The sequence below is a fragment of the Cygnus olor genome, chromosome 1, assembly GCF_009769625.2.
Source record: "Cygnus olor isolate bCygOlo1 chromosome 1, bCygOlo1.pri.v2, whole genome shotgun sequence".
Lineage (NCBI taxonomy): Eukaryota > Metazoa > Chordata > Aves > Anseriformes > Anatidae > Cygnus > Cygnus olor.
Window position 1 is genome coordinate 111,237,818 of NC_049169.1, and position 25,135 is coordinate 111,262,952.

At 38.9% G+C, this 25,135-nt stretch overlaps 1 protein-coding gene across 1 annotated transcript in view; it reads right to left on the reverse strand.

Moving 5' to 3' along the window:
* SYNJ1 (synaptojanin 1) overlaps positions 1–22,753 on the reverse strand; it is a 63,920-nt gene extending 41,167 nt beyond the window's left edge. The window contains 11 exon segments of the mRNA XM_040577073.1: positions 109–190; positions 2,728–2,759; positions 2,761–2,898; positions 4,186–4,282; positions 4,879–4,940; positions 5,704–5,787; positions 7,029–7,254; positions 9,475–9,742; positions 10,143–10,229; positions 21,048–21,193; positions 22,251–22,753. Of these exon segments, the coding sequence (XP_040433007.1) occupies positions 109–190; positions 2,728–2,759; positions 2,761–2,898; positions 4,186–4,282; positions 4,879–4,940; positions 5,704–5,787; positions 7,029–7,254; positions 9,475–9,742; positions 10,143–10,229; positions 21,048–21,171 (1,200 nt within the window). The 5' untranslated portion in view covers positions 21,172–21,193; positions 22,251–22,753.
* Positions 22,754–25,135: the final 2,382 nt, after the last annotated feature.

The following is a 25,135-nucleotide window of genomic DNA, read 5'->3' on the forward strand; positions in this document are numbered from 1 at the left end:
ACGTTCTAATTCAGCTATCATACAGAACACACAGCTACTTTTACAACCTGATTCCTACAGAAGCACCGGGAGCAACTCTATCTCGAAATCCATGTTAATTTTTCCTACCTCTAAGCCAAAGAAAGCCTGCACGCTGTTTGTTCTATCCAGACAGTCCAAGCAGTTTGTTCTGACAGTACCACTTTGAGATCTGTGCCAAGGACAACGAGAGACAGAGAGAAAACAACTGAAATAACTCATTTAACACACATATCATCACCAAAAGACAGGGACATCAAGATCTGAACCAGAATAGTAAATCAGGGTATTGTCGCTGCATTGTTACTGTCATCTCAAGTACGTTTATAAATGCATCAGCAATAGAGGGTTAGCTAAAATAACAACAGGGAATTTTGCAACGGTGTTCATTACGCAAAAGTAATTTATTTTCTGCAAATAAAATAAGACTGACTTTATTTTTTCTGCCTTTCTCCTTGCTTTCTTGGTTAAGGTATTATGCAAGATGAAGTTTTATTTTCAAAGAATCTAACTAACACGTTTCACAAGAATTTCAGAGGAAAAAGATAATAAATATGAAAACAAAACTAAGAATGTATTAGGACAATTGCTTGATTTCCTTAATTAAACTGAGAGTAACAGGAATTTCAACCTCTCTTTACTTTCTCTTTCCTCCCCAAATAAACATGAAAAAATAAACCCCTTCCCTTCAGCTCAACAGATGCTTGAGGCCTTCAGGGTCCCTGAAGTGCTGTCTTTCTTTGAAAGAAGCCCATCAATCCATGTTAAAAAGCTCTCAGAAGGATCACAATAGGCAATGTCCATGTTCTTGGCTGGCTATGAGGACGAACTTCTGATGGTTCTCCCAGTGATTTACACTTTGTGTCTTTCAACATTCCCACTACATGCTTTGTCCAATTAAGTGAGTAAAGCTTCATCACACTTTACTTGGACATCTACTTTTTTTTTTTTTTAACTCTACTTGAACATCTAATCAGAAAAGTGTTGAAAATTTTGAAAAACCTTCTACAAGATTATTTCATTTCATTACTATCTGTTTGATTTGAAATAGAAACCAGCTTAAGACCAGTATTAGAAGAAAAACTTACATTCTCCAAAGGAGATAGTCCATGAACTCCAAGCAATTCTTAAAGTTATCGTAAGTCACAGCCCATTCCGCTTTCATTTTGTTATCGGATGATATCAGTTGACACTCCAGCAAGACCAAGTAGTACACTCCACAAAGGGATGGGAGTATACCATTTTTATGGTATAAAAAAAAGTTTATAACGCTTTTGGAGAAGCGTTTTGAGGTGGCTATGGGACCTAACTGCCCTCCCACTAAATCTAATCTCATACAGGTCTACTAAACCCTGCCGCTGGGGTTTTTAATCCCACAGCCAGGTCAGAACAGAGTGGCATTGTAACCCTCTTCTTCCCTCCCACAGCACTAGAAGATGGAAGCCAGGACACTGCAGCATCCCCTTGCTCAACAATTCTCCTTTCATGGAAAACCCCGCACAGCAGCTCTGCTCTGGTGTTAATTAAAAGGAGGAAGGGTGTGAAAGGGAGTAGAACAGGAATGTTGCCTATTTCTAACCCTGCCTCTCTTTTCCTGCTGAGATAAGCACAGCCTTTGCTCGAGGAAAAGGGATAGGGAAGTAAGGACAGAAGTACACGTACAGCAGGACTGGGCAGCACAGAGCAGGGGATAAAATGTACATCCCTGCTACCACAGAGGTACAGGCCCCCAGAGCTCTGCTAACAACTACAATTACAGTTACTGCCATGGTAACAGTTTACTGCCCATTGCAATCCTCAACACTTCCACAAGTACTAGAAAGAATTTCTCTATCAGAAGTTAGAGCTAAAAAGAATTTGGTAAAATTGGAAATGCGTGACTTAAAGCAAACATAAGCTGCTAAAAATGTCTCTCTAGACTACCTTTGTCTCCTCTTCCTCAACTAGCTGTATTAGAATAAGTTGTTACTTTGATGATGTATTTTTATATGAACTGCAAAAAGCACAGACTGCTGATCAAAATTAAGTAATACATCTTGTCTTCAAGGTTACTGAACAGCTGCTTGTACATTTTTAAACAAGGACATTTCAATGTATATTTTTTGCACACACCTTGATAAGATACTTTTGTAATTATAATTCTCCCAAGTGGCAAAAACTTTATTTTAAAGCCTCTATAAAGATCTCACAATAAGAAGGTATTATGACTCATTACATTTTAAACTTCTGTGGCTATTGTGAGTTACTCATTTTGTGGAAAATTGAATCTGTCAATAGGGAAAATCCAGACAAACAAATTTTGAGGAAGACTGTACTGAACATAACATTCACAACAAACATAAAGTGGTATGCTCTATTGCTGAAGAAATTATGAATAACGTTATACAGGGAAAAACATTCATTCTTTAATCCTCTATGGGTACACCCAAGAAAAGGGACAATTCCCCATTCTCACCAAAATGATGAAAATTAAGTCGTACACCATCAATGTCTCATTTTCCATCAAGACTTTCAGAGCATATTCAGAACGAGACAAAATTTGAATAAAATAAGCAATTCATACTTTAGCTGTTGAACATCATCTTGTATACAATAAAAATACAACAACATAAATAACTAGAAATATTTTTCCTCTTATCCTCTTGCTACAGGGTAACAAGTACCCTAAAAACATAATTTAATTTGAGTAAAGTTACAAAAAACACAAACCTTTTAACTTCTTTTCCATCAAAATAAAAAAAATCCACACTCTAAGAATTTCTGGACTTGAGGTTTAAGCACACTGTGTAGTTTTTCTGCTTTCCCACCTTTAACCATTTGATGATAGTCAAAGTTCACCATTTTGATATCAGCTGAATGTTCAGATGCTTTCAAGTGGCTCTGATATTTTAAACACAAGAAAAACATAAATATACCAATAAATGAACATAGAACAGCTTAGGCTAAATACGAGGTTAACTAATAGAACTGCCTTAAAAATGTTTATCTATTACATGCTTTCTGTAATGAAAAGAAGAAAACATTATTATTATTATAGTTCAATAAGTCCCTCAGAATTGATTAATATTTTGCCTGTGTTTTTTCTTGCCACAATCAAAGTCAGGTTTTTTGCTTACAATACTAGGGGTCACCAATACAGTATGCATATGAAAGCTGTTTCTTCTGCTAAAATGCTTCAGCTTGCAAAGAGCTGTTTCGGTGGAAGCCCTTTTAGACATGGCTGCCAGCAATGATGACTGACTAAATACTCCATAAACTACAGGAAAAAAAAAAAAGAAATTCAGAGGATTTTCAGGCTGTGGAGGGTGGTTTGAGCAAAACTTCCCCAATTATTCCCTGAAAAATCCTAAAAGTGCTCACAAAATCTTTGTTGGTAGAGCTATAAGCAGTTTTAGGCATTGATACACATATGGGAGCAATAATGTCTCCCGCCAGGATAGCTTGGATACATAAAAGTTGCTAGTAAATTACCTAAAATATTCACCCATTGTAATACAAAGAGAAAAGGAAAAAGGGGAAGGGAAACAACACACGGCTGCTGACATGTTCTCTGGCTTCAAACAGAGCTTCTCAAATTGTCAGCATTTGCGGACTACAGCGTGACAGTTATCTTTAACATACCTAGCAGGAATTCATAGAAGTAGCCAGTTACAGTCAATACCTTCTGAACAAATACTCCTATTTAATCAAAAAGCAGCTTTTAAGTTCAAATTGCAAAACTAATTTGTGATTTTTTTAAAAAAAATATTAAAGTAATATACCCAGAAATGCCGAGATTTTAAAAAGAAATGCCACAGTATGAAATGCCATGAAGTATCAATTGCCAGCATTACTGTGCAAAAAAGATTTCCTTTATAAATAGGCTACTTATAAGCATAAAATATGAAAATAACTGAACATTTTTCAATGTTGTCTGTTTCTGTTACATTTTTTCAGTAACAAATCTGAAGAGAATCAAAAAATAACTGTAAATCTAGCTTTTAAAAAAAATAATTTCATGTTACTTATATTAAGCGGTACTTTTATGATAAATGCAATTTTAATTCCAAGCAGTAGATGCTGCAGGTGATAGCACACCTATTTCATTTTTTCAGAGGTTATATAAAAGCTTCATAACAAGCACGCAAATTTTAAGGATATGCACAGTGCGAGAATGGTTGTACTTACCTGGAAAGCTTTGCTGAGCATGTGCTCCCCTTCTTTTGCCCCAAGTAAATTTACAATAATTTGCTTGCCATATAAATTTTTAAGAGTTCGGAAATGCCTGTTAACAGAAGAAAAATTCCACATATTTTCTGGCATGCTGAAAATTAACATGAACAGGTGGAACCCTGACTGAGACACTACACAAATGTACTGGCTACTCTAATAATTCCTGCAGGCCTTTTATTACATCATGGCCAAACAAGCCAATATCACTGAATGATAGCATCTATCAACTGACTGATGTTTAATTAGGATAACAGCACCAAAAATGTTGTTTAACAAAATACGTTTAGTTAAAACCATAAGGTTGTGAAACTGAACTATCATGACGGGAATAAAATTGAAATACAGATTTCACTTTTATAAAGCAGCTGACAAATATAGATTATTCAATGTAAGCCTATTACAATTTTTGTTCTCAATTTAATAAAGTATTCACACACTTAAATTTTCTTCAAACTTTTCAACAAAGCACTCAGAGGTGCAAACAAACCTGTAGCAGTTTGAAAAACCTACCCAGGCAGTTCACTGCTTTGCTGAATCACAGTATTGTATAAGCAAAGCCTCCTGTTTGAAATAATATATCCATCACACTGATGCATCACTTAGTAATAGCTTGTAGAACATTAACAAAAAGCCAAGACATCACTTTACCTGTCAAAAGCTGGTGCATTCGCCTCAAAACCCCTTGACATTCTGACACGATGGGATCCCACCTATGACATGAAGATTACATTAAATTATTTGTCTTTACACATTTGACCAACTCTTCAAAGACCTCTTAATCCTAAATGTGACCTAAAAATTCATTTCACTACCTAAATTAAATCCCCCAAATTTATTCTACATGCTACACTGTGCATTCTTTTTATTGATTTTTCTTAAGTTCCTCTTATTTTTCTAAGAATAACTTTTTTGATTGAATATATTTAGTCACATCATCTAATTACTTCTTGTTCTGAATAAAAGGTATGTACATATTTTAGTGGTTCTACTTACCATATGTCTAGCTGAAGGAACCTACAGTAACTATGAAGAATGAACTTTTCAGAATCTTCCCTATAAAAATATATCACAACAGTAGTTGCTGATACAATCCCTCTTTCAAGAAAACTGGGATGTAATTATATTGCAGTTACTCTTGATCCATATGACTTCTTGAAAAGGCTCGTACTCGAGAACAATTCAAAAGAAACGAGTCTCTTTGTATGCCCTTAGATAACCTATTTTGAAACAGCAATTTAAATTAAAATAGAAAAACTCAATTTCAGAAACAAAACATCTCAAAGCACTGGATGTTTGTTACATCCAACGGATGCAAAACAGCATTCAAAGACCCGAGAGTAGCAGGCTTCGTGTATTAAACAATAGCACCTACTTGCTCCCAAAGGACAACCTCATCCTGATCAGAAGAGCCTAAACACTACTCTAAGATGCCTAAAAAAACATGAATAATAATTAGAGCCATCTCCTGCTTACCTGCAGGCCTGGCTGCTCCCAAAATAATGGAACAGATCCTCGAATCTGTATGAAAGACGACACAGAATCATCTAAAAATATCACCTGTTGAGAAAAAAATCATAGTATTAATAGGCATTAGGGAGTATAAGAAAGTTTTAGTTTTCTTAGCCTTAGCTACACACACAGAAAATATATTTACACATTTGCCTATTCCACGGTGTAAGCTAAAATACCAGTTGTCTTCCCCACACTTTTTCCTCTCCCTACTCTGAACAATTCATATAGGAAGTTCTGGCAATTCTATACTTCCTGCCAAACCATGATTCAGAAAGTCTAAGCAAATACGTCAAGATTTTATTAATATCGCCTGAATGACTTTTGTACTATGACATTTAAAAAATTGGTAAGAATTTCCTGTATGTTTTCTGCTTCTTACAGCACAAAACCCATAACAGTTGGGATGTAAACCTATGCATAGAAAATAACAATGCACCCTACTCAGAACACCTGCACAGATTTTGTGCATTAGAATTCAAAATACAGCGGTGTGTTGTGTGTAAAGGAAAGAAAACTAAGTAGGATGATATGCCACAGTCATCTAGTGACATTATCTGCCAGGAAACTTGGACAGAGAAACTGTAACGACAGCGTTCTGACTAAGCTCCTAAAATCGGATGTGTATGGACAGAGCCCTATCTAGATAAAATCCTGCTGAAGTCACCCAGGCTTTGCAGGAGTCAGTCAGTCAAAGATACCTACTCACATGAATACAGTTGCAGGAACACCACCTTGATAACTAGGTTATCATAAGAAATAAGCAAAGAAAGTCCAGCAAAGAATGATTCAATAGCTTTGTATATTTCTCTATAATAAGGGCAATCAAATGCAGTGGAATTACAGTGGCTTTAAAGACTACCTTTAGCTGAGCCATATTAAGTAACCATAGGAATGCTTTTATCTTTGCCCAACCACCATATAACACGAATTTGCCCAAATCTCTTTTGCTGATGTTTACAATTAGCTCAAGCTAAAAGTAGTACATGCTCACTCACAGCTCAGGTTAAGAGCAAATATGGCCACCTACAGCAGTTCAGCTGATGTGTAGCAACTTCTTAGGCTACTAAAACTCAGACCCACGCATGCCCTGACCTCAAGCTACACTAAAAACCAAGATCATCGAATTATGTAAGCTACTTAGTTTCCTTATTCAGCAGCAAAGGAGCTATTCCGGTATCTTTGGTTATAAATGACTCACAATCTGTTGAGTTAGGGCAAAAAACTATCCACATGCTTGTTTATATTGAGCTCATCAGGCAAGTGAATGTGCACTGTAACTAACATACCTGCTCTGTTTCAACAAAATTTGCAACGTGACCATCATCATTAGTTCCCCGAACATTAAACCTGGTCCCAGCTCGTTCACAGCTTAGTCGTGAAATGAGACAAGCCTTTGCTTGCTTGTGAGCTGCATAAATTGTCCTTATCTCCACTCCTCCACACATGAGCCGTAACAACCAGTCATCACAATTCACACCATAGTGCTTCAGATGTAGATGAAGTGATTGGTTCCTATCAGGAAAAAAAAAATGGGAAGGAAATAAAACACAGCTCAATTTGTTAAGCCAGCTGCTAACTTCTTAGATCTTATGCCCACTACTACAGATAAGAGAAGAACATCATGTATGACAATTTCATGATATAATTATTATTTAAATATACTTGAAATAGCAAAGGTCCCAAGAGAATTGCTTTGATCGCGGCACTGGAAGAGTATGGGGGTGTAGCCATGAATTGTAATGATCTCAAAAAAAAAAAATAACCAACACTCACAGCCTCTGCTCTTCACCTAGCAAAAAAACCACAAAAGTTCAAGGTTTTTTTTTTTTTTTTTTATATTCCCAAGAATACATTCATAACCAATTGATTCTCAGATTTCTGAAAATACCAGTTTCAGGGTTAAGTGCTGGTACATTATGTATTACATATACCCAACTCTAATACCAATTACTGCTCAAATGAAAGAAAGATCCACAATCTGGATATACCTGCACATTAAGTAGTGACACTGAAGAAAATAAATAAGACTGAAGGTTGGGTTTTGTGAGGGTTTTTGTTTGTTTGTTTAACCTCACTGTACTGGGACTTGGCTTTTGATCTGCTTCAATTGTATAAAAAGGAAGTAAAGTTTTCTGTATAGCAAAGAAAAGCAAACTCTAGTAAGGGAATTGTTTCATCACTGCCCAGAAAATTCTATCATAATTTCAAATAATGTTTGGCTTAATAGTTGAAGCTATTTACTTTAATGTTAGCCTTTTCATTCTAAGTTTCTAATTAAAAAATATATATACTTGCAATTCATCAAACACCTTGGCTGCTTTAAAAATACTCATTAATGAAGATTCAAATCAGATGAATGCATTCATTTCACAGAACGGTACGCAAATGCATTACAATAGAAGACTGAGAAAGTAAACAACATTCTTCCCTGGAAAATGTGAGACTGGAACTTTTGAATAGAAGTCCAAGACAGCTTACTGAAATGCATAAGCAGAACACTGTCTATTATTCACTTTTAGTGTTTACATTTCTAGATCTTGGAATCTGGGACACTACATCTTCCTCCTGTTGAGGCCAATTCTTACTGAAAAAAAAGCCAGGTAACTTAAGAAGTTTTGCAACAGGGGACAAAATGCAAGGCCAATCTGATTTGGATAGGATCAGCAGGTATCGTCACTTCAAGCCTTGAAATACTGACCTATTAAGATGGAGCTCAGTCTTCTTCCAGACATAAATAACTAGGTTCCCATAATTCCTGTATATCTACATTAAGATATAAGTCTCTGAAAACTACAGCTTATTTTCTGTCCTAATACACATATTTGGTCTTACGTAGTAATCAGATCATACTCCTCTATCTGACCAAAACAGTGGCAATGGTGTGCCAGAGGTGTTTTGGTGTCCTGCATAATGAACAAAAGAGGGGGAAGAGGTAGCTTTTCACCTGTTCAACCTACTGCTGAACCTTCAGGACCTTTCCAATGGTTATGGAAACATATTCCATTTTTAACAAAGGCTGAAAATAAGGGATTAGAATTTGTTCTCCTTCCCTAAATGTCAGAATGCATCTCTGGGGTTATTTAAGATAATTATTGGCAGAAACAGGAGTATTCTTTTCCTCAAGAATTTTGTGTCAAAAACTTGGCTTTATTGAAAGATATTCTGTAAAAAGATAGTAAGTTCAGCAGCCAAGCAACGTGCACTGTAGTGTAACGTACCTACTCTGTTTCAACAAAATTAGCGACAACGCTATTATCCGTGTAATAAAATTTTTAAATCCTTTCGATTTGTGGAAACCCATTTGGAAACTACATATAAACTGCACACCATTTTAGAAGCCAGAATACTCAAAAGATGAAAAATTTCTTTAAAGTTCCATGCCCACACTCACTTAAAGAAACTGACAGATTTGATGAAGAATTAAGAGACACCGAAGCTGAAATGTAACACATCACGACCAACTGTTCAGATCAAAGTATAGTATCACAAGCAGTAAAAAGTCTGTCTCTTCCAATTAAGAAATTCCAGGTGGCCATGGAAACATTGCATCATTAAGATAAAAGTTATGTCCTTACAATTAAAATAATGCTGTTCTAGCTCATCAACATTTGTGAGACAAGGGCATACATTTAAGAGCTGATAAAGACAAGGTTAAAAAAACTTGGCACAGGTTAGTCTGAACAGGCATGTGTTATTTTACATAATGTCTGATAAAACACACTATGAACTCACCAGAAAAACCTGTTGTCAGTGGTGTGCTCTTGCATGCTGCGGTGAGCATTAAGACTAAGATCTAAACTGACACCAGTTGCAGACCATGCAAAATAAAAGTTTCCTGAATTCAAAACTTTGCGCACTTCTGAAATACGATCTTCATCTGATGAATCAATTCGTAATGATACAAATTCAGTGGAAGTAACTCGAAAGACTTCAGAATCTTGAATCTTTCCCACAGACATGCATCCTGTTACTAGAACTAAATAATGTAGCAACGTGTCTCCTGTGAAACCAGAAAAGGCAAAGGTAAGAGAATGAATCTTAGTAGACTGTGATGCTGACGTATTTATATTCTTAAATGTGCATAATCTTAACCTGATTTGGCTGAAAAAAATGAAAGCATAACCAACATCAAGAAGCCATTTTCAAGTTCAACAGAATAAAAGGAAACACAAACAGGAGAAACGATGCTGAAAATAACAGGGATTGCAAAAACGGAAGTTATTTTTGTCTACTCCCTCATTTCTGGGAATGCTCCAAACTTGCAAGTTACTCTACAAAGTCAAAAAATAAAAAAAAAAAGCACAGTTCCTGTTCTGGAGATCCTGTGCTGTGCAGTTTTACAGAAGCAGCACAATTTTCTTTCCCAAACGAAAAATTAAGGTTTTAGATAGTTTACTCACCAAGGTTTAATCTTAAAACGCCTAGAAGCCCATATGCATCCATTACTTTGGAGTAGGTATTCTTGATTGTATCTTTTTCTGCAGATGCTGAGGAGAGAAAACACAAGATGTTATGACGGTAAAGACTGTATATGATGATAGGGAGAATGAGTCCACTCTGAACTGAAAATCCAAGAGTACAGCTATAGCGCTTACATGAACTTGCCAGAAAGAAATCAGAACGTATAAGCATATGGCTTTTTATAATGGAAAATGAGTATTTGATTTTATTACAGCGTATGGTCACGCTATGTTTTTAGGCAACAAAAAAGGGAAAATCTTGCAAAATCTCCAAGTGATAATAAAGGAGAATGCTTACACTTTTAATATCACCTCCTAATATGAAAAGCATCTAAAACACGTGAATTATTTCCATGAGAGTGCTGTTCTGTAATTAGTTAAAATTAGAGTAGTGCTAAATGATCTCTAAATAAATAAATTTGTCTCCAAGGATAAAACCATGAAGTGACAGTATTATTTTCAGATAACTAAACTACAGTATCACAAGTGCAGTTTATCTAGTTATAGCTATATTCCAGGGCAATCTAAACTCTTGCTGGGCCACATAACAGTATTTAAAATTCACGTCATACATTAGGAAAACAATTTTTAATAGAAATTTGTGAAAGAAAATCAATTTGTATTATTTTAGAAGAAATTAAAGTATATCTACCACTGTTTACCAGGGAGTTAATTTTAGTGTACACTTTAGAACTCTGATTTGGTCTTGAAAAACCAGGCAAACAAGCTTGATGGCAGATCCAGGTGACAGCAATGCCACAGAGCAGAAAGAGGATCCGGCCAGTCCTGAGCTTCTGCTCTTGACTGAGATTGTACCTGAAGCACAGGGACCAACAATTCCAGCTGTGCCACTGGTCCATGAAGATAGAGATTTCTGGGTCAACAATGATTAGTGCTTTTTCCCTCCTCAGAAATAGTTAATTTTCACTTTGATGCTGGACTAACAGTTTGACATATATTGTAAATCAAAACACCTACTGCTTTGGCACTCTGCAGCGTTCTGCATCACATTAGCTATATTTCCTTCAGAATGGCTATTGTAAGTCTTTCTAGTGAGAATTCCCTAAGCTTAGCCCAGTGCTGTCCATGTACAAGTCTATCCCTTCTGTTCAAACGTCTGCCAGGTCTATTCTTAAAGTGGACCAGAATCTCCAATATAGATGAAACCATTACTTAACACCAGCCTGAAATCTAAGCTCACTCAAGATGTTATTAAATGCACTTAAAAAAAACAACAAACTTTAAAAAAATATATTTATCTGATACGCTGTATTCCTGTAATCTCGAACCTAAGAAAGAGAGAATTATAACAGCATGATTCTTTCCAAAGTCATCATTCATAACAAGTGTTAAAACTCCCAGCTAATCTAAACACATTGCTTACATATAGCGATTTTGTCAGCATCACCAAAATGTATTTTGCTTAACTAGATAACCAACAGGGTGGAAAGAACACCTTCTAAACCTCAAAGTGTGGTTCTTCCAATCTGTTTTTCCAATACACATTTAATGATATTAATACACTCATCTAAACTCAACTTTTGGTAAGCAGAAAACTGCCGTGTTGTTCTTCCACATTTCGAATTATTAATGAAAGATTAGGTTTTGTTTCCATCTAATAGCTTTTTGCAGGGTTTTTCTTGAGGGTGCCCGGCAACATTTAATGACATCTTAAAACAACGGCTTTTCTGTCTTCTGCGGATTTATTCTGCTTTTCCCATTGCACACAACGCCTTTATCCTTTCTAAGCCTTAGTAAATAAATGCCTGAAGTGAATTAAGTAATGTGGGCTTTGCAAATTCAGATCTACAAAGAAAAAAAAAAGGCCACTAATAAAGCAGAATAACATGGCAAAACCAAACAGAAAACAGAAATAGAAAAACTTACTGTAGCCAGTCAATTATTACTCTTTCAACCAAGCTCCCAAGCACCAACCAAAAGCATCTAGGTTTCATTTCATGGTTTTCAGATACAGTATGTATAACACAGTGTGAACCTTCCCACAGTCTGAGCATCCATGAAATCTGAAATAATTTTGAATTGGGGATGACTGATACTAGCCAACAGAGCAAACCAACAAACGGTTTTTAAGTAAGTCTCCTTTCCTGAAGAAATTGAGCTAAAAAGAAGGCAGCCATAAGAAGTACTGACAGCAGAAAAGGGAACAATTAACACTCCTTCAGGGTTAGCTCCACAGCACTGCATCACTTCCCCACCACAGAAGCACCAGGCCCAGGCTACCCAGGGATGTTTTGGATTAGCACTTGCATTTTGCAAAAGCCAAGATGAAATCAGGAAGAAGACACAGCTAAGCCATGCTCCCTCCTGTTTTCTTCCACTCGAGCTGCAGGACCAGCAGCATCCTGGTGGCCGGAAGCCAGCCCCAGGCTCCTGGTGGGACAGGCCATGATGTCAGGCTGCTGCAAGGAGTCAGGATCGGGCCTGGTGAGAGCAACTGTGGTCAGACACAGCTCCGGGATGTCCAGGGACATGGGGACAGGGATTTGGCAAGGTTGGGCTGGGACATCAGTCTGTCTTGGTGGGCCCAGGGCCGGGCAGGGCTGTGGGGAGCTGGAGCCTGGCCCTGCTGAGGCTGATGTGAGGGCCTGGGCCTGTGGGGAGGCCCCAGGGGTGGGCAGGGACAGGCAGGGCTGGTGGGGGCACGAACAAGCTGCAATGTTAATAGAAAAGTGTTTGTACTGGTGGTTTAGACCAGAAATCCACTCAGCCTCCAAACATTTACAGGAAATGTATTTCCCAAACCAGCCTCTCCATCAGTACTAGCCACAGGGATGCCTTTCATTCACGGATGGAAGTAGAAACTCCCAGGCCAGAGCAGATCCAGACAGGAATTATTATTGACTGCCACTGCACGTGGCATTTCCCATTTCTGATAATACCAAAGAAATTTGTGGATTTTCATATCACTCAGCACCAACAGGGTGAGGAACAACGTTAAGTGCTCTGGAACCATTCGGATTCTCCCCGTATCTATTATATTTAATGGATCCTTCCTTGCCAGAGCAGGAAGTTTCATCAAGATCTGCCACCTCTCACTTCATTCAGGATGCACACGGCGTCTTCAGATAAAGGTGAATATGCAAAAGCAGCTGAAATTACAAAAACATGTGGCTAAGACCTCATCTCTATAATACCTTATACCTAGCACACGCAAAGCCAACTTTCAGTTTCCTCCGTGAACAGCTGAAATTACCAGCTGGGTGAACTGCAGCTTAGAAGTTAAACCACAGCAAGGCTAAGGTAATCCTGACAGGAGGAGAGGGCATTTCCAAGAGCATTTCCTCATTTCCTCTGTAACATTCTTTAGGAATGTGAACATCTCTTCATGGAATGGTGGGCTGGCCTGCAGACAGGAGAGCCCTTTTGATTTATGAGCTCTATACCTTGAAAAAGCACAGCTATTATAAATATCCATTCAAAAAAGCATAAACTCATACAAATTAATGAACCTACTTCTCCTTCAAAATTTGACTTTTCTATTTATTTATTTTTAAATAATTGGAGGTAAGCAAATACAATTGAGGCTATTTGAAAAAAAAAAGCTAAACAATTGCTATGAAGTAGGAGTTAAAACACACAACTTGTAAAGACAGAAATTAGCAACTAGAATGACAACTTTCATCCATAACACTGGAGTTAACAGATTGAAATTACAATGTATGGGGCACTAAACAGGAGACTTAATGCAAGCATACACGTGTCTATGTATAAAGATGGACAGAAAATATTATGAGGCCACAATCCTCCATTACTTTGCATGAGTTCAGACAGTAAGTAGAAAAGAAATGAAAAGCACCTTCAACTTAATCCATTACGTTAATTAGATTCAAGTTGATTCATTTCTAAAACAAAGATAACAATTTGCTATTTGGCAGTCCAAATAATAAAAATAAATAAATAAAACACCAACACATTTTTAATGTGGTTTTCAGGTCAAGTTGTAATGTGTTCTGGTTGAAAGCCAGCAAGCCTCATTTGCAGTGTCCAGCAAAAAAAGAATAAAATAATTTTAAGTCAACGTTGATTAAAAATTAATAGGCCATAGTATTTTTAAATGGTAATGTTGCACTTGTTCCAAGTTAAATCACAAGCGTGTATCTGTAATATCACACCTTATCAGTCACTGACTCACTTAAGAAAGGTGACTGATTAAATTATTTTAGAGGGATTATGTCAGCCCTCTTACTGTTATACAAAGGGAACCCCATTAAAAATCCTGTCTTCGCAACAGCTTGGTTCAAAATGTAATCTGTTTAATTCCCAGCTAAAAACGAGTGTTACAATTTTTACATGAATTATAAAGCTATAATCACATTAGAAGTTATCATTTTGGCTTTCTACAGTTGTTTTCTTCTTGGTGGGTTCACAAGGTGGCATCATGACTCAGTATGAGCTGGTAGCAATTCCCAGGTAGAACACGGGACACATCCCAAAATTATGTATAGCTCCTTCAGAGACAAGACTACTCTCATCTAAGTTAGAAGAGAGAAAAAATCATGCTACTGCCACTTCCAAATGTTTAAAATCTGAAAAGTTTTTTGTTTTGTTGTGTTTTACAATTTCTTGAGCTTTTAAGATTGAGGTTTTGAACCTTTTTCTCAAATTAGAACAGTTAAAATTTCGGTATTTAAATGAAAGCTAACACTTGAATATCGCCACATAGGAGAGACAGTAAAGTCAGAGCAAACACTTTCATTTATAAGTTAACCAACTGAAGAACCATTTTGTTACTTTCGATACTTCGTTGACATAAAATAGATGCAAACAAAACTGGAAGAACTCTGATATTTAAAGCTGCCATACTTCATACAATTATTGTTTGGAATTAGTAGTTTTGTTTTTTTTTTCATTTTATTGGCTAGTTCAAATTATTAAGTATATTTATTCACCTCAAATACATGTTTAAATATTACTGTAATCTACAGATATCTTAAGACTGAGGGGAGGAACCACCAAATAACAATTCACCTCTACTCAGCAATAAGAAAAAAAAAAAAAGACATTTCTAGATGTTAGCAACTGTACTTTAAATATAACACACCAAATTAAACACTGTTTGGAACAAAACAAAAAAGTAAAAGATGAGCAGGTAAAATGAATGGTTGCTTTAAAAATCTGTCTCATCACTATGCAAACATACTATTGGTTACTTCAGAAAACGTATCTTTTTAACTAACAATACTGATGAGGGGAAAAAACAAAAACAAATTAAAGCTGCCCTACATAACAGCCTACAAGCACATTTTTATTGCTTTCTGACCCAAGTACATGTTTTTCACTGAAAAAAAAATCTATAGTATTAATAATATACAAAGCTTTTTTCCTAATACCGTTTTAAGTTATTTTACCATATGAATTATGAGTACCAACTTTTTGCCTGTACAAGTTCTATGCAGATTAATTTGTAATATAATTTACAATCACAAAAATTTCAATTTAAATACATGCTAGCATACAGAAAGGCTACCAAATTATCTCAAATATAGAGATGTTAATTGGTTTTTCTAAACAATGTCTGAGTAATTCCAGTATGCAAACTAACCTTCTTAACAGACATTTAATTAGCAAGAGCTATGATTCAATGGGTGCCTAGTAGGGAAAACGCCAAGCCTTTTACTATCACTCCTGTGCTAACATAAAAATGAAAATCTACTGAACTGAGAAGGGAATATTCAGACATAGTTATTTGTTCACAGTAAAATCCCTTCGTAAAATCATGCACAGGGCTGTGGTACAGTTACGGAATGGTCTTCACAATTGCTGTAAAGCTAGCCTACCTGAAAAGCAAAGAGCTTTCAGACTCTATTGCAAGCAACCTTCTTCCTAATATTTCCAGAGCTGTGGACCAAATTTTCATAGCTCCATTATGCCATTCAAACAGGTCATAGTCCTCTCAGGCAAAAGTTACTGCCTCCAAAAATCTCCCAGGAAAATTCTTACGGTAAGGGCTTCTTGAACTTTTCACAGGGTGCTAGGCTAACACATGTTGTCTTTGTTAAATGACGTGATTTTGCTGGAAATGCCTGGAAAGCAACGAGCTGAGCACCTTCCCAGCAGATTTGAAAGGACAGTAAATTCAGAAGGAATTCCGTAAATGGCAGCTGATGACAGGAGGACAGATGACAACCTCCTCCACCAGCATAGTTACACTCAGCATCCACCGTAGCTGGTGCTTCCCTGAGGCTTCCAAAATGTTTTAAGATACTGTTTAATGGGTAGGTGTAGCCCAGAAGATGACACCTAGTCAAAATAGTAATGACCATGGTAGGGTGAATTCACTATGTGCTCTATCCATCCTAGTCCCTTTACATTGGTATATAAGACTGGCTTCATACGAACACAATATTGTATCACAGCACGTTCAAAAACTGTTCCTACCACAGCCCATATTTAACCTTTTTCTGTAATACAGACACTCCTTTCAGAGGATAAATTACTGCTTGAAGAATTTTAATTCTTATTATTACTATATATATATATACACACACATACATTTATGTGTACACTAATATAAAATAGGGAAATATCAATATTTTGCTTATTTTGTAGGATCCCGTTATGAAAAACGGCATGTAGAAATTTCTTTTGAAATATTCTCCTTCCCTAATTTAAGGGATGCGAGTCCACTCAAAATGCTGCATACACATCATTTTGGGAAAAAAAATAAAAGAGGAGAAAAATAGCACAGTAGCAGGTTGTGAGTATACAGAATGTTACCCTCCTTCAAGATTATGCACATATATGTGGTGCTCATATGCTTGTTTTCTGGGTGTCTAAGTTTGCTAAAGCACCGTATCAGCTCCAAGCCTCTTGCAAAATGATTATATGCTATATCTGTCCACACTAGCAGATGGGGTATCTGTTATTTCCTCCGCCCCAGCGATGCAGTATCAAGATTTTCTTTTTAAGAGAATGTATTTACTTAGAAATGGAGCGTGAATGGGTGATGGCGTTGCTAAACAAGACTATGAATACTGGGATGTCTGCTGCACACGTAGGTTATTACGGCTCTTAATTTATCCAGCTCTACAGAAAGCTCAGGGTGGGCACAGTGCCTCTTCCTGTTCACACCTGCTCTCTTGTCAGCTTTGCATACGGCTGAAGTCCAAGGATGCGCACGAAGCTCCAGCTCTGTCTCCACTCGGGGCACAGTATTTTCCCAAATGACAGAACATTCTCCTTTACTCATCACAGGCGACAGGAGTAAAAACAGCTTCCCACTCGTTTCGTTATGACTCACCAGAGAGGCACAGGGAGAGAGAACATCTTCCCGCTCGGTCAATGAAATCTTTGAAGGTAAGATAGCTCAGTAAAGGCCCCTATTTCAGAGAATAAATATACCGCCTATTTCATATGTCAAATAATAATAATAAAAAAAATCCATGACATCCTCCAACTAAATTCTAAACAAAGAAGCAGTCAGGCTGCTGACATTTAAAACCAAATGTCTTACGAGGCCTTGAGAAGCAAGTTGGCAGGATCCCTTCAGACTTCAATACCCTGTGCTAACCCAATACTCGGAACGAGCTGATAAAAGAGGTATTTCATATTTTTATGTAAGGCAAGTGAAGCATTTCTCAGATGTTTTGGTCACAGTAACACTAACTAATCCATGTCACAAGCAGTGCACAGAACACTTCCAGCAGAAGCACGGCTTGGACAGCTTCCACGTTAAGACCGAATGATTACGCAACAACCCTCTGCGAACCGCCCTGTCCACACTCTTCTTTCTTCCGTCCTACTCTGTTGACTTGAATAACACATTCAGCACAAATAAAACACGCACTGAAAAAACACAAAACATACGAATTGTACAGCATTTCATACAGGAGCCTAACGAAACCCTCTGAATTATCTTGCAATGCTTCACTGAATGTAGAGAGGACGAAGGTTAATACCATTATCCTTCCCTCAGCAAAATGACAGATGGACTTCCTTTAAGATGACATTTAAAGGATCAGCAAGCTTTTGTTCCTTTCTCTCAGTCCAGTTCAAACACAGACCCTCTCTGTGAGTGCATACTGCACAAGATGTGGTTCACCAAGCCTCTCAGAAGCGAGCCGCATGATCCACCTCCAGTTCTAATGTATTTCACTAGGTTGTACGTACGTCACATGTTCCACATACAGACAGGAACTATGATCAGGCATAAGGCTAAACAACATATCTTTAATATTTATTAAAATCTTTTGAAAAATGTCTAACAGCTTAAGATTGGTCTCATTAGTTTTTAGACCCTAAGAACTTAGCACCACCAACAAAAAGTTTTTAACAGTTTGCAGTGATGCTGCTCTGCATTTACACATACTTGATCTGACCATTTTTCTACCTATGTATGCAGAATGCAAAAAACGTCTTGGGGAACTTCCCAAAGGACCAGTCTTTCATTAACTTTGGCTTTGAAATTAGGTTTCACAGAATCATTAGAAACATTAAGGGTGGAAAAGACCTCCAAGATCATCTGGCCAACCATCCCCCTACCACCATGTTTGTACCAACACCCAGAAGTTTGTGGGGCTACAGATTAGGTTCTTCTGACTAGATTCGGTGGCATGACTAAAGCAATGGAGTAGTACTTTACAAACCATAACCAAGCACCAATAATTGTATTCCTTGAAATATGTACTAAAAAGAATACGTACCAAAAAGAATACGTACCATAAGCAAACAGCAAGCAAAATAAAAGGGGAAAAAAATCTGAAAAATGAAATTCTAGCCCCTTTCTGCTATCTAGCACACAATTGTGACCTTTCAACCATTAGAAAAAATCATTATTCAGTAAAGAGTTTAAGTGAAAAAAAAAAGAAAAAGGAACTAAAACTACCACAGTATTGGAAAAATAAGCCCATTTACCAGATAGAAAGAGTAAGCAGTTTACACGCTGAGGTTACTGAAAACAGTATTCAGAGCAACTACTTATAGTTAGGCATAAATAATTACCATGTTGCAACCTACCAATCAGAATACCAAGGACAAACCAGAACCCAAGAGGAGAGAGGCTTTTGAAATTCCTTTGGGTTTTAATTTCTCCATCCGATAACAATGCAAGGCACAGGAGAGGGCAGGAACTTCAGTACGGTTATAGATTTTGAAATTTTAGAGAGGAAAGTCTACCCACCTACCTGCAGTGTCTCACAGCACAAGAAATGATTAACTCTCTATACTTTTTGAGCATAACTTTCATGAATAAATTTTTAATACATTCCTCCTTAGGTAGCTTAAACATGTGCAGTGATTACTAAATATGTGCTAAAATAAACGTTTTCCACAAATCTTCAAAAACATTTTTCCCTTGTTTTACTGACTTCACTAAACCTGTTCACTAGCTTTGTGATTGGACACTTATTTCCAACCCAATCCACACCACGAAGTGCCATTCAAATACTGCTGCCAAAGCCAAATTCAATACTAAGAAGGAACCGTATCAGATAAAAACAGTTCTCACAAGATGGGAGAAAAGCACGTACTGTTTTTCACCTGGATAATACAAGTTAATTTCAGCTGTAATGTCCACCACCCTAGCACGTCCCGTTGCTAGGGCTCTAACAGTTAGTTACAGTTAGCTTGTTCAAATCACACAGTAACTAAGATGCTGATGAAGACACATGCCTGAGAGCACTTGCTCGTTCGGCCTGTCCAGCACAGATGACTATGGCCCGACTTCTAAGCACCTAACAGGACACAGGGACAGTCAGGTGCCTCAGAGAGAGACAATGCCACAGACAAGGAGCACACACAGTTACAGGAGAACCAATTGCAGAAACCAAAGAAAAGAAACACATCTCAAACCCCACTCATCTTTGGGGCTCTCACTTCTAACCTTGAGTCTTGTTGCAGTAGGGAACGTGCCCCTCTCAGCCCACTCCATCCTCTCGGAGACAGAGCACCCTCCTGAGCAGCACCGCTCTTTGAGCCCTCTCATGCTGCAGGCAACAAATCAAGGCTCCCATTTTCTGCCAAGCGGCTGCTCAGAATAGCTAGATTACAAAACCATAAGCAGGCATCAGGGTTAACTCATCAAAAACTTACTGATTCAAAAGAAGTACATCCACAGTATGCAAGCTTTCTGTAAAAATCCAAAACAAGCCTAGAAACCCTCTGCAACCAGGTGCTCAGATTTATGTACTGAAGAATACAAACTGAACTACATTTTTAAGCCGTATCTATAGACTTCAAGGATCTCTCCTGCACTTCTCGTTTTAGTGTCCTTGCTAAACTATGACTTTAAAACAAAAAGGATTTAATAGAAACATTCTATATATCACTGAAAATATGTAAAAATGACTTTGCAAGACACCTTGCTCCCACTATTTACTTATTTTATTACAAGATCAACTAACACACGCAGTATGGCGATAGGTTGAAAATACAAGGACAAAATAAAGCTAAAAGTCAAAAAGCCATCAAAAAGTCATGACACAAACTGAGATAAACAAATTAAGATGATGTATCACTTAAGAATATAGAACTTTTTATTATGAAATAAAACATATAGATTTAGCTTCCTAATGAGTCATCGTGTATTCAAAAGCAGAAGATTGCTCAGAACCAAAGGTAAGCAGATGTTGTTGAACGTTATTAGAAGAAAATTTAGAATACATGAGAATACATATTCACAATGAAACCTTTTTAAACTTGTAAAATTCCCTCTCAGCAGTTAAAGATATGAAGCGTTTTTTTCATTTACATCAGAAGATTCTCCATCAGCAAATAAAAACAGAATAACTGTTTCTTCTGTATATTTCATAAATAAAAGCAAAGAGCTTACACAACGTCAAGTCTGCCAACTTTTTACATTGTAGTTATCAAAACATATCGACTTACAGAGGACAGCCACAGCTCCAGATTCAAACATGAGACATTCTTCTCTGTTTCTGGCTTCCACTATCACACTGAATGGAAGGGGATCCAGCTTGTGATAGACACGATATCCTTTACTGAAAGCCATTTTGCCTTTATCGGTGGCGGTCCTGTCCAACACAAGATGATGTTAGTGAAAGCTTCTTGTGCTTCCAGATACCTTCTGCAAAGCAGGTCTGACTTCCATGCTTTCCTAAGACTTCTACAGGTTTAACAAAAGGGGGGGGGGGGGGGGGGGGGGGGAAAGAGAGAGAAAAAAAAAAGACATGCTCACTCTTTCTATGTCATGAGACTTATTTATCTCATGTTTCAAAACAATATAGGGACTATCTAAAGATAACATACAGATGCTTCAAAAATGTAATTACCAAGAGCAGCACAAAGGATTTATTTAAGATCTATTCCATGACAACCAGAATTTGTTTCACAGTACTTAAACAAATGAGATTTCTTCTTAGGAAAACTGAAAATAAGGTTCACCTTTAGTCACCACAAACATGTAAGAGCAGCAGCTACCTTAATCAGAAACCAATGCCAAATGCAGAGGACGAGAAGCCTGGGCCAGCTTCAATTTATGGATGTATTTTAGTAATTTTGACATTATATGAAAAGATAGGACGTTTTAAACAGTAGAAGTGTTAAGAGGTTTTAGTATGTCATAGAAAAACGTTAACCTACTAGGGGAGAGGGCTGTTTTTATAAACGAAAGCAGGGTTTTGTCTGGACCGAAACCCTCCCCTGCAGCAGCTGACGACTGAAACCTTGCAGCCCTGTCCTAGCGAAACCACCGACAGGCCACAAAGGTAAGGTCCTCCTTTAGAGCAACGCGAAATCAAGCACCGAGAGACCAGCGAGGGCTTCAGCTAAGGAAACACACGGCGGCGTGAGAAGCTGCTGGGAAGCCTGCCCCATCCCTTCCCTCCAGCTCCCCGCCGGTAACCTCCCGGGCTGAGGGCGACACGGACCCCCCCTGCCTTCCATCCCATCCCACCCCCTCCGGGGCAGGGGCAGGAGCCGCAGCCCGGCACCCGCGGCGCCCACAGCGCCTCCATCTTGTGTGCCGCCCGCCGCCCTCAGCAGCCCCGCGCCGCCGGGCGCGGGCTCCCGCTGCCGCCGCCCGCCCAGCCCGGCCCGGCCCCGAGCCGCCGCCGCCGGCGCCCCCCTCACCGGCCCTGCCGCCGCCTCCGGCCGCCCTTCCCGGCTCGGCTCGGCTCCCCGGCAGCCGCCGGGACCTCCCTTCCGCCACGGCCCCGCCGTCCCTTCCGCACTGCGCCTCCCGCCGCCGGAAACCGGCGTGTGTGTGTGCGTGTGTGTGTGTGTGAGTGTGTGTGTGTGTGTGTGTGTGAATAGCGAGGCGCCCAGGCAGAGCTCACGGCACGGCGTGGGGCACTGGTGCGTGGCTGCAGCCTGCCTCGTCCTCACGGGCCGCCAAAGTTTTAGCCGCAGACCCCAGGCTTCTCCGTGGAAATTTCCACGCAGCCTGTGCGGGCTGCGAGCGGAGGAGGAGCAGCGCTGCTCGGCAGGGGCTTTGCTGTGCCGTGCTGCTGGTGCATGGCAAGCTGCAGGGACTACGGACGGCTCGAGAACTGCGTGATAAAATCAAGAGAGACGTGGCATTCACCAAGTCCTTAATTTCCTTTTATGACAAGGTCACCCGTCTAGCTGACCAAGGAAGCCAGTATATGTGATCTCTTCAGATTTCTGCAGAGCTTTCCATACTGCTTCTCACAGTATCCTCCTGGACAAAATGTCCAGCCTGCAGCTAGATAAATACATAATACAGTGGGTGAGCAGTTGGCAGACTGAGCTCAAAGTGTTACATTAGGGTTCAGGCTGGTGGCCAGTCACTAGTGAGGTTCCCCAGGGCTCCATTTTAGGGCCAGTTCTTTCAATGTTTTCATAAACGACCTGGATGTGCACAGGTCACCTTGAAGGTGTACTGAGTACGTTTGCAGATGACACTAAATTGGGAGGAGCTGTTGACTCCCTCGAGGGCAGAGTCCTTGCAGAGAGATCTTGACAAATCGGGGGTTCTGGTCGATGGCAATTTGAGCATGAGTCAGCAGTGTGCCCTGGCAGCCAGGAGGGCCGCCTGTATCCTGGGGGGCATCAGGCACGGCACTGCCAGCTGGGCGAGGGGAGGGATTGTCCTGCTCTGTGCTGCTGTGGCCTCACCTGGAACACTGTGTGCAGTTTGGGGCACCACAGTATATGAAGGACATAAAACTATCAGTGTGTCCAAAGGAGGGCTACAAAGATGGTGAAGGGTCTGGAGGGCAAGATGTGTGAAGAGCAGCTGAGGTCCCTCGGTTGCTCAGCCCAGAGCAGAGCAGGCTGAGGGGGGGCCTCGTGGCAGCCTGCAGCTCCCTCACGAGGGGAGCGGAGGGGCAGGCGCTGAGCTCTGCTCTCTGGGGACAGCGACAGGACCCGAGGGCACGGCATGGAGCTGGGACAGGGGAGGGTCAGGCTGGGTGTTAGGGAAAGGTTCTGCACCCAGAGGGTGGTCGGGCACTGGGACAGGTTCCCCAGGGCAGTGGGCACAGCACCGAGTTCAAGAAGCATTTGGGCAATGCTCTCAGACACAGTCTGATTTTGAGGTGGTCCTGCAGGCAGCCAGGAGTTGGACCTGACAATCCTTGTGGGTCCCTTACAAGTTAGGATATTGCATGATTACATCTTTTACAAGAGATAAAAGAAATTCAAATGAAGTGTTTTTGTTTTCTTTTTCTTCCTTCCTTCCTTCCTTCCTTCCTTCCTTCCTTCCTTCCTTCCTTCCTTCCTTCCTTCCTTTCCTTCCTTCTTTCTCTTACGGACACATGTTTTGCTTCAGGGTAATATATATATATATATTTTTTTTTCTGATAGCTGAACAGTAAGGCACAGTTGAAAATGTAATACTCCACTATTTGCTGAAAGACTTCAAAACATCAACGAGCATCAGTTGAAAATGCAATCTAGCTGAGAATGTAAAAAAAAAAAAAAAAAAAAAAAAAAGTATTATTATCCACTAGTGGGAATTTTGATAGAGCTATCAATTTCCAAAACTACCACTTACAATTTATGGAAAATGAGAATGAATATTTGATTCTAATTGCCAATATATTTTGTAACATAGCAAAGCATCTTACAAACAAAGTTTAATTTATTCCTAACTTTTGAATAATAAAAGGTTTTGGTAGTTTTTCTTCACCTGCCAACTGAATTTCAGAATCTCACAAACCTTAAATACATGGAAATAGTGAGGCATGCCTCTGTGATTTGGTATTAAATGTGCTCTAAAAATTTCCTCATCTCACATCCTTCTTTCTCCCAATTGCGATGTCTTCGTGCCACATCTCCTCAACAATTAAGCTGAACAGGTGTAATAGAAAAGTTTTCAAAGAGACCACGGGACCAGGGTGTAAAGAGAATTTCACAGATATGGAATGTATTGAATGTGCTCCTTGTTACTTTAGCATGCTGTGCTTTATAGCTTTCTAGCAACTTTTAGCTGTTTCATGCTGTAGGCAAGAGAGAATATGTCTTTCCTTTGCGTCATTTACAGTTAACCTGGTAGACTAATTTCTTTTACTGTAAGGGCTAGTAAATGTTATAAATTATATGTAACTGGATTATTATCTATACTTTAAGCAAAGAAGGAAACAAATCAAACTGAGATAAGGAATTAGAGAGCCATGAAAATGCCCTTGTGCTGGTCTTTCACTTTATGCACACAGAACAGCAAGGAGACTGTATAAGAATACCACAACAAATCTTGGAGATACATCAGTGCTTTACTCCAGGTCTCTGTGCTACGAAAACATTCAAATATGCACATAAAGCACAAAAGTAATGTAAGTGGAGTCAATGGGACCATTCACATATACGAACAAAAGTATATGCTTAAGTCATTGTCTGGAGAAGAGCCATGAATTGTAGGCCCTTGTATTACTAAGTAAGTTTGTCTCCATTTAATATTTTTTTTATCCCTCTTCATGTATTTTCTGAATATTTAGGTCAAGAGCTTTAGTTACATACAAAAATTAAGTATTCTTGGGCAAAAAAACTGTACA